Here is an 18327-nt window from a genome sequence, read left to right as displayed (position 1 = left end):
AAGACTATCTTTTTCCCATTCAGTGTTCTTGGCATCTTTATCAAAAATCAATTGACTATCAATGAATGAATTTATTTCTGGGCTCTCTATTGTGTTCCATTGGTCTGTGTGTCTATTTTTATAGTGTACATGCTGTTTAGATTACTGTAGCTTTGTAACAGATGTTCAAATCCAGTAGTATGATGCCTTCGGCTTTGTTATTTTTGCTCAAGATTGTTTCAGCTGTTCAAAGACTTTTGCATTTTCATATGAATATTAGGATTTTTTTTCTATTTCTGTGAAAAATATCATTGGAGTTTTACTAGAGTTTGAATTGAATATGTGGCTTCAGGTAGCAGGGACATTTTAACATTAGTCCTTCCAATCCATGAACGTGGCATATCTTTTCTGTAATTTGTGTCATCTTCAATTTCTTTCATCAACATTTTATAGTTTTTATTACACAGATTTTTTGACCTCCTTATTTAAATTTACTCGTAAGTATTTTGGGTTTTTTTTCTTTTGATGCTATTATAAAAAGGATAGTTTTCTTTTTCAGATAGTACATTGTTAGAATATGAAAATGCTACTGATTTTCATAAGTTGATTTTTTTCCCTGCAACTTTACTGAACTTGGTTGTCAGTTCTAACAGTTTTTGTTTGTTTGTTTTTTGTTTTTGTTTTTGTTTTTGAGATGGAGTCTCGCTCTGTTGCCCAGGCTGGAGTGCAGTGGCACGATCTCGGCTCACTGCAACCTCCGCCTCCCAGGTTCAAGCAATTCCCCTGTCTCAGCCTCCTGAGTAGCTGGGACTACGGGCGCCCGCCACCACGCCCGGCTAATTTTTGTATTTTTAGTAGAGACGGGGTTTCACCATATTGATCAGGCTAGTCTCAAACTCCTGACCTCAGGTGATCTGCCCACCTCAGCCTCCCAGAATGCTGGGATTACAGGTGTGAGCCACTATGCCCAGTGCAGTTCTAACAGTTTTTGATGGAGTCTTTAGGGTTTTCTCTTATAAGGTCATATTGTCAGTAAACAGTGACAGTTTCACTTCTTCCTTTCCTATTTGGAAATATATTTTTTTTAATTTTTATATTTTATATATACATATATATATATATATATATATATATATTCAAGACAAGATCTCGCTCTGTTGCCCAGGCTGGAGTGCAATGGCATGAACACAGCTCACTGCATCCTTGACCTCCCAAGTTCAATAGATCCTCTTGCCTCAGCCCCCCGAGTAGCTGAGAATACAGGTGTGTACCACCTCGCCCAGATAATTTTTGTATTTTTTACAGAGATGGGATCTTGCCATGTTGCCCAGGGTGGTCTTGAACTCCTGGCCTCAGTGATCCTCCTGCCTCAGCTTCCCAAAGTGTTGGGATTACAGGTGTGAGCTGCCACACCTGGCCTATTTGGCTAATTCTATTTCTTTTTCTTTTCTTTTCTTTTTTTTTTTTTTTTTTGAGATGGAGTCTCACTCTGTCGCCCAGGCTGGAGTGCAATGGCGTGATCTCAGCTCATCGCAACCTCCGCCTCCTGGGTTCAAGGGATTCTCCTGCCTCAGCCTCCTGAGTAGTTGGGATTACAGGCACCCATCACCACTCCCGGCTGATTTTTGTATTTTTAATAGAGAAGAGGTTTCACCATGTTGGCCAGGCTGGTCTCGAACTCCTGACCTCAGGTGATCCATCTGCCTCGGCCTCCCAAAGTGCTGGGATTACAGGCATTAGCCACTGCACCCAGCCAATTTTATTTCTTTTTCTTGTCTATTTGCTCTGGCTAGGACTTCCAATACTATACTGAACAGAAGTGAGAGTGAGCATCCTTGTCTTGTTTCTGATTTTAGAGAAGCTTTTAACCTTATTTTTCTGTTGAGAATGATGTTAGCTATGTGTTTGTCATGTGTGACTTTTATTGTGTTGAGGTACATTCTTTTAATACTTTATTTTTGAAAGTTTTTATCAGGAAAAAATGTTGAATTTTAACATATGCCTTTTTTGCATCTATTGAGATGCTCATATAATTTTGTCCCCTTCATTCTGTTAACGTAGTGTATCATCTTTATAGATTTGTGTATGTTGAGCTATCCTTGCATCCCTGGGATAAATCCCACTGGATTATGATGAATAATCCCTTTCATGTGCTGTTGAATTTAGTTTGCTAGTATTTTATTGAGGATTTTTGTACCTATGTTTATCAGGGATATTGGCTGGGATCTTGTTTATTTGTGGCTTGTAATTTTCTTTTCATGTAGTCTCTTTGTCTGGCTTTGCTATCAGGGTAATGCTGACCTCACAAAATGAGTTTGAAAGTATTCCCTCTTCTGTTTTGAGGGGAGAGTTTGAGAAGGATTGGTATTAATTCTTCTTTAAGTGTTTGGTAGATGGCTTCAGCAGTTGGTGGGAGATTTTTTATTGCTGATTCAATCTCTTTACTCTGTGCTGGTCGGTTCAGATTTTCCATTTCCTCATGATTTAGGATTGATAAGTTGTATGTGTCCAGGAATGTATCCATTTCTTCTAAGTTATCCGTGTTGTTGTTGTATAATTGTTCATAGTTGTCTCTAAAAATTCTCTTTTTTTTTTTTGAGACGGAGTCTTGCTCTTTCGCCCAGGCTGGAGTGCTGGAGTGCAGTGGCGTTATCTTGGCTCATGGCAACCTCCACCTCCCAGGTTCAAGTGATTTTCCTGCCTCAGCCTCTCTAGTGTTGTGGGAATCAGGAGGACCAGAGAGACCTTGGGGTATATACAGGAGGATCTTTATTGAGTGCACTCAGACCCAGCAGACTTAACATCCAAAAACTAGGCCTGGAAAAAAGACAGCACTTGACTTTTATACACACTTCAAAAAGTGGGTGGGCTAGCTTGAAGCAGGCTTATAGTGGCATGAAAGCAAGGATACAGAGGCAGAACAAAGACAGTTAATCAAATTGTGACAGGTTCATAACTCAGGATTACACATGGCCGTTGTTATGCAGCCCAGATGTCTGTTATCTAGGTTTGCTCTAGTGCCTAGCACGGGCTTATCCATAACTTTCACTATGGTGCCCAGGTGGCTGTACCTCAGGCCTTCTCAGATGGTTTATGGCCTTCACTCCACTGCTTAGATAAAACAATACTTGAAGTTACTAGTTACAGAGAACAGGAATCTATATACTCATACCATAAGAGAAAGGAAAATTTGTTTTTCTCCTCCTGATGTTGAGGGAGTGCTGGAAGAGTTCTTCGGGGCACATTAGATAGTATTAGCAAGACTTTTCCTGGGTCTGCGCTGTGCCTGTCGCTGCCTGTGGGACAAGTCAGCCTAATACAGGAAAGCTTATTTCTCTCTCTTTTTTTTACATTTTATTTTTCTTTATTTCTTTAATTTCCCACCTCACTAGTAGCTGGGATTACAGGTGCGTGCCATCATGCCTGGCTAATTTTTTGTATTTTTTTTTTTTTTTTTTTTGAGACGGAGTCTCGCTCTGTCACCCAGGCTGGAGTGCAGTGGCGCGATCTCGGCTCACTGCAAGCTCCACCTCCCGGGTTCACGCCATTCTCCTGCCTCAGCCTCCCGAGTAGCTGGGACTACAGGCGCCCGCCACTACGCCCGGCTAACTTTTTGTATTTTTAGTAGAGACGGGGTTTCACCTTGGTCTCGATCTCCTGACCTCGTGATCCGCCCGCCTCGGCCTCCCAAAGTGCTGGGATTACAGGCGTGAGCCACCGCGCCCGGCAATTTTTTGTATTTTTAATAGAGATGGGGTTTCACCATGTTGGCCAGGCTAGTTTTGAACTGCTGACCTCAAGTGATCACCCGCCTCAGCCTCCCAAAGTGCTGGGATTATAGGTGTCAGCCACCATGCACAACCAATTCTTTATGTTTTTGTGTTATCAGTTTTAATATCTCCTCTTTCATTTCTGATTCTGCTTGAGTCTTATCTCTATTTTTTTCTTATTTAGTCTACCTAAGGGTTTGTCAACTTTATCTTTTAAAAAAAACAACTCTTAGTTTCATTAGTCTTTTGTGTCGTTTTTCTGGTGTCTATTTTTTTAATTTCTGCCCTGATCTTTGTTATTTCCTTCCTTCTGCTACCTTAGTTTCTTCTTCTTCTTGTTGTTGTTTTTTTTTGTTGTTGTTGTTTGTTTGTTTTTTAGACAGAGTTTCCCTCTTGTTGCCCAGGCTGGAGTGCAATGGCACAATCTCAGCTCACTGCAACCTCCACCTCCCAGGTTCAAGCCGTTCTCCTGCCTCAACCTCCCAAGTAGCTGAGATTACAGGCATGCGTCACCACACCCAGCTAATTTTTATATTTTTAGTAGAGATGGGGTTTCGCCATGTTGATCAGGCTGGATAGTCTTGAACTCCTGATCTTGGGTGATCCACCCGCCTCGGCCTCCCAAAGTGCTGGTATTACAGGCGTGAGCCACTGTGCCTGGCCAGTTTGTTCTTTTATTTTTTATTTTATTTTATTTTTTTTGAGGCGGAGTCTCGCTCTGTCACCCAGGCTGGAGTGCAATGGCACGATCTCGGCTCACTGTAAGCTCCGCCTCCCGGGTACCCGCCATTCTCCTGCCTCAGCCTCCCGAGCAGCTGGGACTACAGGCGCCCGCCACCATGCTCAGCTAATTTTTTGTGTATTTTTAGTAGAGATGGGGTTTCACTGTGTTAGCCAGGATGATCTCGATCTCCTGACCTCATGATCCACCCGCCTCGGCCTCCCAAAGTGCTGGGATTACAGGTGTGAGCCACTGCACCCGGCCATTCTTCTTTCATAGTTTCCTTGAGATGTAATGTTAGGTTGTTAATTTGTGATATTTCTTTCCTTTTGATGTAGGCATTTAGTACCATGAACTTCCCTTTTAGAACTGCTTTTGATGTATCTTACAAGTCTTCATTTGTCACAAGATATTTTTTAATTTCCCTTTTAATTTATTTGACCCAACATTTGTTCAGGAGCATATTATTTTATTTCCAAGTATTTATTAATTTTCCTTGATTTCTCCTGTTACTGATGTCTAGTTTCGTACCAATATGGTCACAAAAGATACTTAATATGATTTCAATCTTCTTAAATTTTTAAAGACTTTTCTGTGGGCTAACATGATGTATCCTGGATAATGTGATGTGTGTGCTTGAGAAGAATGTGTATTCTATTGCTTTTGGATATAATGTTTTGTATATTTCTGTTAGATCCATTTTGTCTAAAGTGTAGCTCAAGTCCAGTGTTTTCTTATTGATTTTCTGTTTGAATGATCTGTCTATTGTTAAAAATGAAGTACTGAATCCCTACTATTATTGTGTTATAGTCTGTCTACTATAGGCTTTGCTCTGTAATTACCCTGAGGCTTACATAAAACACCTTATTACAGGCTACTTTAAGTTGACAACAACTTAATTTTCATTTTAATGTCATACTCAAACTGTATGCTTTTATTCCCCCTCCTCTCATGTTTTATGCTTTTGATGCCACACTTCATACCTTTTTATAATTTGTATCCTTTAACCAGTTATTGTAGCTTTAGTTGTTTTTAATAGTTTTGCATTTAATCTTTATACTATATACTTTAATCTTTATACTTTATACCAGAGATATAATTCATTGCCCACTGCCATTGCAGAAATAGAGAATTTGGATTTGACAATGTGCTTACTTTTTCCAGTGACTTTTATATTTTCATATGTTCTTATGTTACTGCTTAGCATCCTCTTCCTTCAGCTTGAAGAACTCCCTTTAGCATTTTTTGTAAGGCAGGCCTAGTGGTGATAGACTCTCTCAATTTTTGTTTAAGTCTTTATCACCCTTTCATTTTTGAAAGACAGGATTATTTGATATAGTATTCATGGTCAGCAGGTTTTTTTTTTTCCTTTTAGGATTTTGAATATACCATTCCATTCCTTTCTTGACTGCAAGGTTTCTGAAGATAAATCTGCTGATAGTCTTATATATGTTCCATTGTATGTGACAATTTGCTTTTTCCTTGCTGCTTTCAGCACTTTCACTTTGTCTTTAACTTTTGACAATTTGATTATGATGTGTCTTGATGTGGGTCTCTTTGGATTTATCATTTGCTTCTTGGATATATATCTTGGATAAATCATTTGGATTTATATTGGGCTTCTTGGATCTGGCTTTTAATTTCCTTTCCTAGACTTGGAAAGTTTTCTGTCATTGTTTCTTTGAATATATTCTCTATGCTTTTCTTTTTCTCCCTCTCCTTCTTCTGGCACACTAACAATGCATAAGTTTTTCAATAGATGTTGTTCCATAAGTCTCTTAAATTATCTACATTCCTTAATTTTTTAATTTTTGCTCCCAGATTGAATGATTTCCAGTGACCTGTCTTCAAGTTCATTGGTCCTTTCTTCTGCTTGATCTGGTCTGCTGCTGAACCCCTCTATTGAATTTTTCAGTTTAGTTATAGTATTCTTCAGATTTGTAATTTCTGTTTGGTACTTTTTTATACTTTCTTTTTGTTGAAATTCCCAGTTTGTTCTTATATTGATCTCTTGACTTTGGAGAGCATCTTTATTACTATTATTATTGTTATTATTATTATTATTGAGACAGAGTCCACTCTGTTGTCCAGGCTGAAGTGCAGTGGTATGATCTTGGCTCACTACAGCCTCCACCTCCTGGTTTCAAGTGATTCTTGTGCCTCGGCCTCCAAAGTAGCTGGGACTACAGTCATGTGCCACCACACCTGGCTATTTTTTTTTCTATTTTTAGTAGAGATGGGGTTCCACCATGTTAGACAGGCTGGTCTCAAACTCCTGGCCTCAAGTCATCTACTCACCTCAGCTTCCCACAGTGCTAGGGTTACAGGCATGAGCCACTACTAGCAGCCTATCACCATTATTTTGAATTGCTGTCAGGTCAAACAATATCTCCCATTCGTTTGGGTTAGTTTCTGTAGAATTATCTTGCTCTTTTATTTGTAATGTATTTTCCTGTTTCTTCATTTCCCTTGACTCTCTGTGTTGGTTTCTGTGCATTAAATAAGACAAATAACTCGTCCAGTATTGTGAGGCTGGCCTTATATAGGAGAAGAATCTCACCTATCTGTCCAGCCACCCGCCTTGGCCTCCCAAAGTGCTGGGATTACAGGTGTGAGCCACCATGTCCTGCCTACAGTATAAGTTCTTTCATGTTTTTGAAAGAAACTGGAACAAAAGATTTTATATTTTTTATATTCATAGGATTTTTCTCAAGTGTGAATCTGTTTATGTTTTTGAAGGTACCTGATATATCTGAATGCTTTCCTTATTCCTTACAAGGAACAGGTTTTCTATGCAGTTTGAGTTATTTCATGTATTTGACAGAAACTGGAAAGGCCACATTTTTTTAATGCTCATAGGATCCTTCTCCATTTTGAATCTATTCATGTGTTGGAAAGGAACTGGGATAATTAAATGCTTTCCTACATTCCTTTCCTTCATTGGATGTCTTTGTTTTTTTGTTTTTTGTTTTTGTTTTTTTTTTTGAGACAGAGTTTCACTCTGTCACCCAGGATAGAGTGCAGCGGCTCATTGCAGCCTTGAGCTCTTGGACTCAAGCAGTCCTCCTGCCTCTGTCTTTTGGTTAGCTAGGACAACAGGTGTGTACCACCATGCCTGGCTGATTTTTCATTATTTTTAGAACAGATGAGGTCTCACTACGTTGCCCAGGCTGGTCTCGAACTCCTGTACTTAAGTGATCCTCCTGCCTCTGCCTCCCTGAGTGCTGGAATTAGAGGCATGAGCCACTGCACCTGGCCTCTATTGCATTTTTCATTGCATTCATTGTATTTTTTCAATTCCAGAATCTTTTTAATCCAACTGAATATATTTATTACAAGTGCATTGAGACTATACAGAATCATGGTTAAGAACACAGACTGTGTAGTCAGACTGCTTAGATTCAAAGCCCATCTCTGCCCAGCTGTGTAACCTTGGGCAATTTTCTTAACCTCTCTGTGCAGTCATTGCCTCGACTGTGAAATGGGGTAAAAATAATATGTGGCTCATAGGGTTCTTAAGGGAGTTCAATGAGTTAAAATATGTTCAGCAGTTAGAACTCATAGTAAGTACCATATATATTTATGCTATTATTTTCATGTTGCTACTTATCTGTCATACACAAAAGGTAATTTTTCCCCCTTTTTAACTGACATGTAATAATTATACATATTTATGAGATAAAGAATGATATTTTGACGCATGTATACAATGCATAATCAGCAAATGAGACTAGTTTCCATATCTATCACCTGAAAATTTTGTCATTTCCTTGTGTTGGGAATGTTCAAAATTTTCTCTTCTAGATTTTGAATATACACAGTAGATTATTGTCAGTAATATTCACCCTACAGTGCTATATAGAACACTAACTTATTCCTCCTATCTCGTTGTAATTTTGTATCTGTTAACCAACCTCTCTATGTCCTTGCTTCCCAGCCTTTAATAACCATAATTCTTTTTCAATTCAATTTTTTTTTTTTTGAGACCGAGTCTCGCTCTGTCACCCAGGCTGGAGTGCAATGGCATGATCTCGGCTCACTGCAACCTCCACCTCCCAGGTTCAAGCAATTCTTCTGTCTCAGCCTCCTGAGTAGGTGGGATTACAGGCAGCTGCCATCATGCCCGGCTAATTTTTGTATTTTTGTAGAGATGGGGTTTCACCATGTTGCCCAGGCTGGTATTGAACTCCTGACCTCAGGTGATCCACCCGCCTCAGCCTCCCAAAGTGCTGGGATTACAGGCATGAGCCACTGCACCTGGTTCATAATTCTTCTATTTCTATAAGCTCAATTTTGTGCTCCTTCCCACAATTGAATGAGAACATGTGGTATTTATCTTTCTGTGCCTGAGTTATTTCACTTAACATAATGTCCTCCAGGCTAATCCATGTTGCTGAAAATGACAAGGATTTTTATCCTTTTTTATGGCTGAATAATATTTCACTGTGTATATATATATCACATTTTCCTTTTCCATTCATCTGTTAGTGGACATTTAGGTTGATTCCATATCTTAGCTATTGTGAATAGTGCTGCAATATACATGAGGGTGCAGGAATCCTTTTGATGTACTGATTTGATGTACATCAGTACATCAAATACCCAACAGCTGTAAATACCCAACAGCAGGATTGCTGGATCATATGGTAGTTCTATTTTTAGTTTTTTTCAGAACCTTTCAGACTATTTTCCATAATGGCTGTACTAATTTACTTCCTACGATAGTGCATTCCCTTTTTTTCTGCATCCTTGCTAGCATTTATTATTTTTTGTTCTTTTGATAATAGCCATTATAACTGGGGTGAGATGATATTTCAATATGGTTTTACTTTGCATTTCCTGGACGCTTATTGCAGTTCCTGAATTTCTGGATTTTTAAAAAATAATTTCAGTCTCTGTTAAATTTCTTATTTTGATCACTTCCCCCCAATTTCATGAATTGTTTCTCTATATCTTCTTGCAGTTTGCTCAGCTCTCTTAAAAGAAATATTTTGAATTCTTTGTCAGGTAATTTGTTACCTTTGTTTCTTTGGGGTCAGCTACTGGGAGATGATTGTGTTCTTTGGTTGATGTTATGTCTCCTTGTTTTGTCATATTTCTTGGTGCTTTTATGGTAATGTATGCACATGAGATGGAACAGTCACCTCCTCCAGAATTTATAGGCTAGTTTCACTATGTAAAGATCTTCCCCTGTGTAGGGGTGGCAAGGGCACTTGCTGAGTGGGGTGCAGTGAGTGATGCCAATTCTCAGCTATGCCAATGTTACCAGCAGTCCTTTCTATATTCTCTGTATTTTTTGCTTCATTGTGTTGCTGAAGATTTTTTTTTTTTTTTTTTGAGACAGGGTCTCTGTCACCCAGGCTGGAGTGTAGTGCATGATCATGGCTCACTGTAGCCTCAACTTCCAGGGCTCCAGCAATCCTCCTGCCTCAGCCTCCTAAGTAGCTGGGACCACAGGTGTGTGCCACCATGCCAGGCTAATTAATTTTTTTTTTTTTTACTACAGGGTCTTGCTATGTTGCCCAGGTTAGTTTGCTGCAGATTCTTTAATGAACCCTTCAGATCTTTTGGGCTAGTTAGGTTTGTAAATAGCTGTCTATATTTGTTTGTTTTTGTGTTTTGTTTTTTGTGGAAGGCTGAAGGTTGGTAACTCCTATCCTGCCATCTTGGTGACCTCCCCTCTCAGGCTCTTTCAAGATGTTCTCTTCATGGTCTCTCTTTTTTTTTTTTTCCTTAGGGCTAGAGAATATGTTTATACGCTTCCACATTAGGTTCAGATGCCCATGCCACATATGGCTTATGGGGTGTCTCTGATGTTTCAACTCATTTTCAAGTATTTGATTCTAGCACCTTTTCACAAGCCTGTAGAGCACAAACAGGCTTTCCCTATATGTCATCATATTTCAATAGTGCTTTATTAAAGGACAGATGAATATGCAGCTTTATTGGGAAATGTTTACAAATATCAGAAAGGACTAATCAAGCATCCTATATAAAACTTTCCAAACCTCTGGGGATGCCTGTGAAGGAGGACAAAGTATACTATATCCAGAAATCTTAGTACATTCAAGTATCTGATATTTGCTTGGGGATAATCTAATCATTCTACACACATACACCAAGATTGGTCATTTTGTCAGGGCATGTTCTCAGGAGGGGCTGAGCAACTTGTGGGCAGCAGGCTCTCACTAGTGTACATTCCAACTGAACCCTCAGCTCCAGAAATGGTGCTACATGGGGCCTGGACTTCCTAACATCTGGGTGTCCCTGAACATATGGTCACTCTTCCTCCTCTTGCGTCCACCTGGAAGCCATCTACATCCCCAGCTCCAATCTGCCTTTCATGGCTGTGCTTATTCATGAATTTTGTGATACACATGCTGCTTGGGGGCTTCCTTTTCAGAAGATGGGTGTCTCCTAGTTGGGCCATGGCAGGAACACCACCACTGTCCTCACTGGTGGCCATCTTTTCTGCTCTCTGAAGCTCAGGGAGGTTGAAGACTAACAGAACTTGAATGAGAGACACCCTGATAATATTAGCTCCATTTGCTTTTCCCACCCCCCTCCACCAAGAATCAGCCAGATATTTCTCTCTTCTCTGTCCCTGCCTCCCAATTCCTCACATCTGTTACCCTCAGATGCCCTTGGTACCTGGTGTGATATAGGTGGGCAGTGGTATCCTAGCCCTGAGCACTTGTGGCACCTACACTACACTGGGGTGACCAGGCAGCAGGATCCCACCCTTCGACTGGAGAAAAAGGCTCCCATCATCCTCTGACTCTGCCAGCCACGACAGAGCCCTAAAATCCACAGGTGCATCCCAAAGGTCCAAACCACCTTCTGTGCCTAACTTATTGCCCTGGTGAAGTAGATTCAAGTGTTCAATACCTGTTTGAGGATAACCTAATCATCCTACATACATACACCTGAGTTGGTCAGTCTGCCAGGGATACTCCCTGTAGACCTTCTCCCATCAGACTTATATGACAGGGACTGACCAAGGGAAGAAAGGGCCCTTATACACAGAATACATTGTGGAAAAAAAGTGTGTGTGTGTGTGTGTGTGCGCTTACATATCTATAACCAAGAAAAATGTAACCAAGTCTTATTTTGCTTTATAATTAGTGGACTTTTAAAAATCATTCTATGGTACTGTTATGACTCAGTGATGGCAGCAGTGACTCAGTGATGGTGGTGAATGCTCAGAATTAAAAGGAAAACCTTAAATAGGGGAATTTTTGTAATAAAATGTTATTCTTGGCCGGGTGCGGTAGCTCATGCCCGTAATCCCAGCACTTTGGGAGGCTGAGGCAGGCATATCACCTGAGGTTGGGCATTCGAGACCAGCCTGGCCAACGCGGTAAAACCCTGTCTCTACTAAAAATACAAAAATTAGCCGGGCATGGTGGCGCACGTCTGTAATCCCAGCTAGTCACGAGGCTGAGATGCGAAAATCGCTTGAACCCCAGAGGCGGAAGTTGCAGTGAGCCAAGATCGTACCACTGTACTCCAGCCTGGGTGACAGAGCAAGACTCTGTCTCAAAAAAAAAAAAAAAAAAAAAAAGGTTTCTTGTCTGCAAGCAGGAAACATTTTAGTAATCTGGGTGGTAGAACTGCAAGTAATTTGAATCTATTAGCCCTCTGTTTATATTAGCTTAAAACTTCACTAGTGTAAAGAGTTGGATGTCTAACTTTTGTCAAGTTCTACTTAGGCAGTATTTCACAGATGGGTGCAACAAATTCACATTTCATGTCATGAAATATACCCTATATTCATTTCCTAGGGATACTATAATAAAGTATCACAAACTGGGTGACTTAAAACAGCAGGAACTTATTCTCTCATGTTTTTGAGGCTAGAAGGCTGAAATCAAGGTGTCAGCGCCCTGTTCTCTCTGAAGCCTGTTGGGAGAATCCTTCCTTGTTTCTTGTAGCTTCTGCTGGTTGCCAGCAATCCTTGACGTTCTGTGGCTTGCAAACGTGTAATTTCAACCTCTGCCTTCACCTTTACATGGACTGCTGTGTGTCAGTAACTTCACATCATCTTCCCTCTGGGTGTCTCTGTGTCCAAATTTCCTTGTAAGGACACTACTCATTGGATTAGGGCCCACCCTAATGTCATCTTAACTTGATTACATCAGCAAAGATGCCCTACCTCCTTTCCATTTATTTATTTATTTAGAGACAAGAGTCTCACTCTGTCGCTCAGGCTGGAGTGCAGTGGTGTGATCTTGGATCACTGCAACCTCTGCCTCCCGGGTTCAAGCAATTCTCCTGCCTCAGCCTCCTAAGTAGCTGGGACTACAGGCATGTGCCACCATGCCCAGCTAATTTTTCTATGTTTAGTAGAGATGGGGTTTCACCATGCTGGCCAGGCTGGTCTTGAACTCCTGACCTCAGGTGATATACCCGCCTCCGCCTCCCAAAGTGCTGGGATTACAGGCGTGACCACTGCACCTGGCTTCCTCTCCATTGAGGAATATGATCATGTTCACAGGTACTGGGGGTACCTGAAGTTGAACACATATTTTTGGGGAACATTATTCAACCCACAACACACACTTTCTGATTTCTCTTGTGTAATGATTAGATCAGTAGTTCCCATCTTGGGGCTCTTGAGATTTTTAGGTGTTCCCAAAGTTATATACCTTGAAAGTCCCTGCCATGATACTTATTAGACCAGATTTTTTGATATGTTGTTAAGTCATCCTGACCCTGTTTATGTACAAACTCAATCTTTGTGTGGTTGATGGCCTACATGAGATATGTCAAGTGTTTGTCAATGGATTTGGTCCATAGTAAATGTTCACTAAGAGGAAAAGGCAGTATTTAGGAACATATATTCTATGTTAAACAGCCTAGGTTGAAATGTTGACTTCTCTTATTTGCTATGTGATCTCGCGCAAGTTCCTGAATTTTGCTGTGCCTTGGTTTTGTTATATAACTCCTGGAAGTGTGACGATGGCCACATGAGTTCATACATGAAAACCTCTTAGAAAATGCTTGGGACACATTAAAAACTCAGTAACTGTTAGCTACTATTACCTTCAAAATATAACCAAGTGACAAAAGGGGAGTACAACTAATCCTCAGAAAATCAGATTAATATTCTGGCTTTGCGACCTGTACAAAGTACTTAATTTCCCAGATTAGTGCCTTTGTCTGTGAAATGATACATAACTTTTATGGCTATTATGATGATAAAGTAAGAAAATGCATGCCAAGTGCCTAACAACATAAAATCAATGCTAAGAAATGGTAGCTATTATTAGTAATAATGATAAAGAATTTTGCAAAAATTTCCCTTTAAATCCTAGGCATTGGTCATATTGAATTACTTGTAGTTTCTCAAACATGTTCTCTTCTTTTCATGTGTACCTGCTGTCTTGCTTTGCTACTCCACTGTATTCTTCACTTGATTGCCTCCTACTAGTTCTTCAAGATGCAGGTGTTTCCTTCCCTGGAAAACATTTCCTAAAGTCAGGGGACGTGTTTTCTGTTTTCCTCTATTATTGTACTTCTTATACTCTCTAATTTTCTATTGACCTATTTTCTTCCAATATAAGACACTTTCTTCTTGTGTGATTTTCAGATAAGCTACTGAAAGTCTTGGTTTCCTCATCTGTGAAACAGGGATGTAAAAATTAAATGAGATGCACTTGGCACTTAGGCCAATGTCTAGCACCTTCCCCAATCCCAAGAACATAATAGGCAGTCAACAGGTGTTTACTTATGAAATGAAAATAATGATTTACAAATTTTATTCAATCTAAAAAAAAAATCAGAATGTGTAGACCATACATAGGAGAGAGGGCATCCCCCCAAAATCTGATGTTAAGTGAATAAAATCAATGTCATGAAGCAGAATGGTGGTTGCCAGAGGCTGGGGAAAAGAGGGAATAGACAGTTATTGTTTAATGAATACAGTTTCAATTGTATAAGATGAAAGTAATTCTGAAGATGGATGGTGGTGATGGTTGTACAACTTATGAACATATGTAATATACTGAACTGTACACTTAAAATAGTTATGACAAATTTTATTGTATATATTGTACCACATTGAAAAAAAATCAACATCATGAATGAGATTAAAACAAAGGTCATTTTAAGAGAATATTTCTCAGGCCAGGAAAGACCTGGCTATAGCCTAATTAGTAGTGATATTAACAGTAGGGGACTAGTCAGCATGGAAACACACACAAAAAAGAGAGTCACGTTGCCAGGGGAGATGATCAATCTGGGGACTAGATAATTCCAGTCACTTTAAAATAATTTTGTTACAAAGCAGGGGTGGTTTATCAACTTCACCACGGCCTAAAAGAAATATGCTCATGCATAAACCTCTGAACAGGTGATTTGGTGTGCAGAGTGCTTTGGCTTTGCTGTTTAGAGAGAAGAACACTGGAAAACAGGTGGGTGTAGGTGTTGTCAATGAAAAGAAAGATTATCCTTTGTAAATTAATGAGATGGTATCCTGATTTATGCATATGTCCCTTCTGTTCTGAGTCTGTTTATTAGGAGTAAGTTTCCCTTTCTCTGATCAACTCAAGATTGACTTTATAGGTATGAAAAATCCAAAGCAAAACCCTCAACAATCATGACCTACCAATAAATGAAATGACAGTTTAGGAATCCTTCTGATTAGCATGTTATCACTTTTCCTCCCCCAAAACCACAACAGGGCAAATTTCATTGGTAAACAGCAAAAAAAAAATTACATGAACACTATAAACATTTTTTAGATATTTTAAGTCTTTTTTTCAAAGGAATAATAGTAACAAAAAACCAAGAGAGCTCATAAAAAGTATTCTGAGTATAAGGAACATAATCTTAATATTCCATACTACTCATTTTTCAAAGAATATATCCAAGACTTTGAAAGTGGAATCAGAAACGGAAAAAGGACCAAAAAGAAAAAAAAAGATAGTGAAGAGAATCCAGAAATAATTTGGTGGCAGGTTTTTATTTTATTCATTTATTTTTGAGACAGAGTCTTGCTGTGTTGCCCAGGCTGGTGTGCAGTGGCAAGATCTCAGCTCACTGCAACCTCTGCCTCCCAGGCTCAAGCGATTCTCGTGCCTCAGCCTCCTGAGTAGCTGAGATTATAGGTGTGCGCCACCATGCCTGGCTGATTTTATATTTTTAGTAGAGACGGGGTTTTGCCATATTGGCCAGGCTGGTCTTGAACTCCTAGACTCAAGTGATTTGCCCATCTTGGCCTCCCAAAGTGCTGGGAATTATAGGTGTTAGCCACCGCGCCCAGCCCTGAAGCAGGCTTTTAGATAAGATTGCATGTCCATGAAAATTTTGAGGGAAGAAAAAAACTTCCACCTTGTTGCAAAGATTAAGGCAGTGAAAGGAATCTGAAAAACACTGGATCTATTATGACCAAGCTTGCCTGCTCTTAATGCATTCCAAACTCCTAGTTCCACTTTGCATTTCAATGTAGAAATATAACAGTGTTGGTGACAAAGTAACATCTGACATTCCATGATAATTCTTGGGGAAAGGAAGTCTCTTTTGTGAAATATAGATGGAGTCAAATGCCTTAGGAGAAGTTTTGGTCAAAACGTGGTCCTCTACATGAGCTCTAGAAGAAATCATTCGGCTCCTTCTACTGCTGTCGTGGAAACAGGTTTCACATAGTATGGCCCTTCACTCAGGTAAGTTCTGAGCCTCAAATAATTTGGGTTCCCAAAGATTTCTGCAATTGTCTTGGAATTGGCAAGTGCTTTCACTAGTTCATATTTGGCATCCTTTGAAGCTTTGTCATGCTCCACAGACCGGTCCACCACATATTCTACAAAACCTGGACTGTTAAACATAAGTTTCTGAGCCCAGGGTTGGTTTGCAATGGCCTGAAATGGAAGGCAGAAAGAATACAATTCCCCTGAGTGGAAGTTGTTTGTTAATGGGATGGCACAATATTTACAAAGAAATCTGGCAACATGAACTTTAAAAATGTTACCTTTTGTCTAAGTAAATTCCTTCCTAAGAATCTAACTTAATAAAATAATCTTAAATATGAAAAATCTTTGTATACAAAAATGTTCATAATAGTGTGAAAGTTACAATATAAATATCTAATAATGGGAGAATGGTTAAGTAAATTATGGTATATAGCAATAAAAATAAACATTAACAATAATGTTTACAAAAAATAGGAAATGATACAGGTAAACCTGTTATATAAAAAAAGCAGATTCAAATTATAAACAATGCATGATTACAACAGTGGAAAAATAAAAACTAAAGTAGAAAAGACTAACCTCAAGATACTCATATAGTGCACAAACATTTTCAAGAATGTTCATTGTGGTATCATTTGTAAGATACTATCTAAATCTTCATTTACAGAAGAATGATATATTGTGGCTATTCAATGAAATACCAACTTTCTAACTGCCTCTTTTAACATAGACAAATTTTAAAAAAACGTAACACTGAAGAGAAAAAAAAAAAAGCAAAAACTGCAATTACTTTTGCACCAACCTAATGGAATGATACAAACAGCATGATACCACTTACAAAGTTTATGAATATCTAAAATACTGTGTTTTATTTAAGGATACACACAATATGTAGTAGAAATATGAAATCATTTATGGGCCCTGACTTTGTGATAGTGATTTTATCTAAGAACAGAGGAAGGGGAATAGGACTGGGCAGAGGTAGCAAGATACAACTATGTTTGAAATATTTCACCAAAAATAAACACACACTAATACAAAAACTAAAAGGGAATACACCAAAAGGTATAACTTTCTGTGATTTTAAAAAATTCTACTTCTAAGTCTTTTCCAAATTTTAAGATTAAGTTTTTCAAAACCTATTACGTTTTAATGAAAAAGAAGTAACAATCAAGTTTATGGCCTAGTTTTTTCCTCTCAAAATGTGTTCCACAGACAAGTAGCATCAGCAACACCTGCGAGCTTGTTAGACATTCAGGATCCCAGGCTCTGCCCCACAACTACTGAATTAGAATCTACATTTTAATAAGATTCCTAAGATTAATGTTTGAGAAACTTTGGCCTGCTTCACAACCAAGCATGAAGGTAGGCAGAAATAAAAATAGTTATCCCAACCAGTAAATAGAAAATTATTTCTACAATGGAACCAGCTAAGCACAGGATAAGGTAGAAGAGCAAAACCAAAATAAACTAATAATGAAAATACTAAGCAGGAGCCAAAATGGCCATCTCATACAATGACCATTTACAAGGGTGAAGCAGTCTTAAAGAAATGTTTCTGGCTAGGCGCGGTGGCTCATGCCTGTAATCCCAGCACTTTGGGAGGCCGAGGCGGGCGGATCACGAGGTCAGGAGATCGAGACCATCCTGGCTAACACAGTGAAACCCCATCTCTACTAGAAATACAAAAAGAAATTAGTCGGGCATGGTGGTGGGCGCCCGTAGTCTAGCTGCTCGGGAGGCTGAGGCAGGAGAATGGCGTGAACCCGGGAGGTGGTGCTTGCAGTGAGCCAAGATCACGCCACTGCATTCCAGCCTGGGCGACAGAGCGAGACTCTGTCTCAAAAAAAAAATGTTTCTGAAGATTATAGGAATACGTGTATCCTTCAAGACCCAGATCCTGTATCACATCCTCAGGAAGCCTACCCTCTTTTGTCCCTGCCATTTTCCTTATTCCCTCCCAGTCTAGGCCATGTATACTGTCTGAGATCCCATTATTGATATGATTACTAAAGCGATTACTATCTTGCTATGCTGGGGCTACAAAGATAAATCAGATATGCTTCCTGCTCTCAGCCAACTCTACTTAATAGGTAAGACAGGTCGATAAATAAACATTTGCAAAATAATACAACAAATAGAACACAAAGGTATAATCCTTACC

General features: G+C 39.4%; 1 protein-coding gene across 3 annotated transcripts in view; it reads right to left on the bottom strand.

Annotated features, from left to right (window-relative positions):
* PSMD5 (proteasome 26S subunit, non-ATPase 5) overlaps positions 1-18327 on the bottom strand; it is a 45867-nt gene that overhangs the window by 4429 nt on the left and 23111 nt on the right. Inside the window, exon 10 of one of the 3 annotated variants that reach the window (XM_008958613.6) lies at positions 13849-13930. In XM_008958613.6, coding sequence (XP_008956861.1) covers positions 13865-13930 — 66 coding nt within the window. In that variant the 3' untranslated portion in view covers positions 13849-13864. Of the gene's footprint in view, positions 1-10383; positions 13931-14495; positions 16332-18327 lie in introns of those variants that run through there. The other 2 variants (XM_034928951.3, XM_003833094.7) reach the window with 2 other exon arrangements.

Source organism: Pan paniscus, chromosome 11, assembly GCF_029289425.2.
Source record: "Pan paniscus chromosome 11, NHGRI_mPanPan1-v2.0_pri, whole genome shotgun sequence".
Classification (NCBI taxonomy): Eukaryota; Metazoa; Chordata; class Mammalia; order Primates; family Hominidae; genus Pan; species Pan paniscus.
Note: the sequence above shows the minus strand (reverse complement) of the source record. Positions and strands in the feature narration are given on the sequence as shown.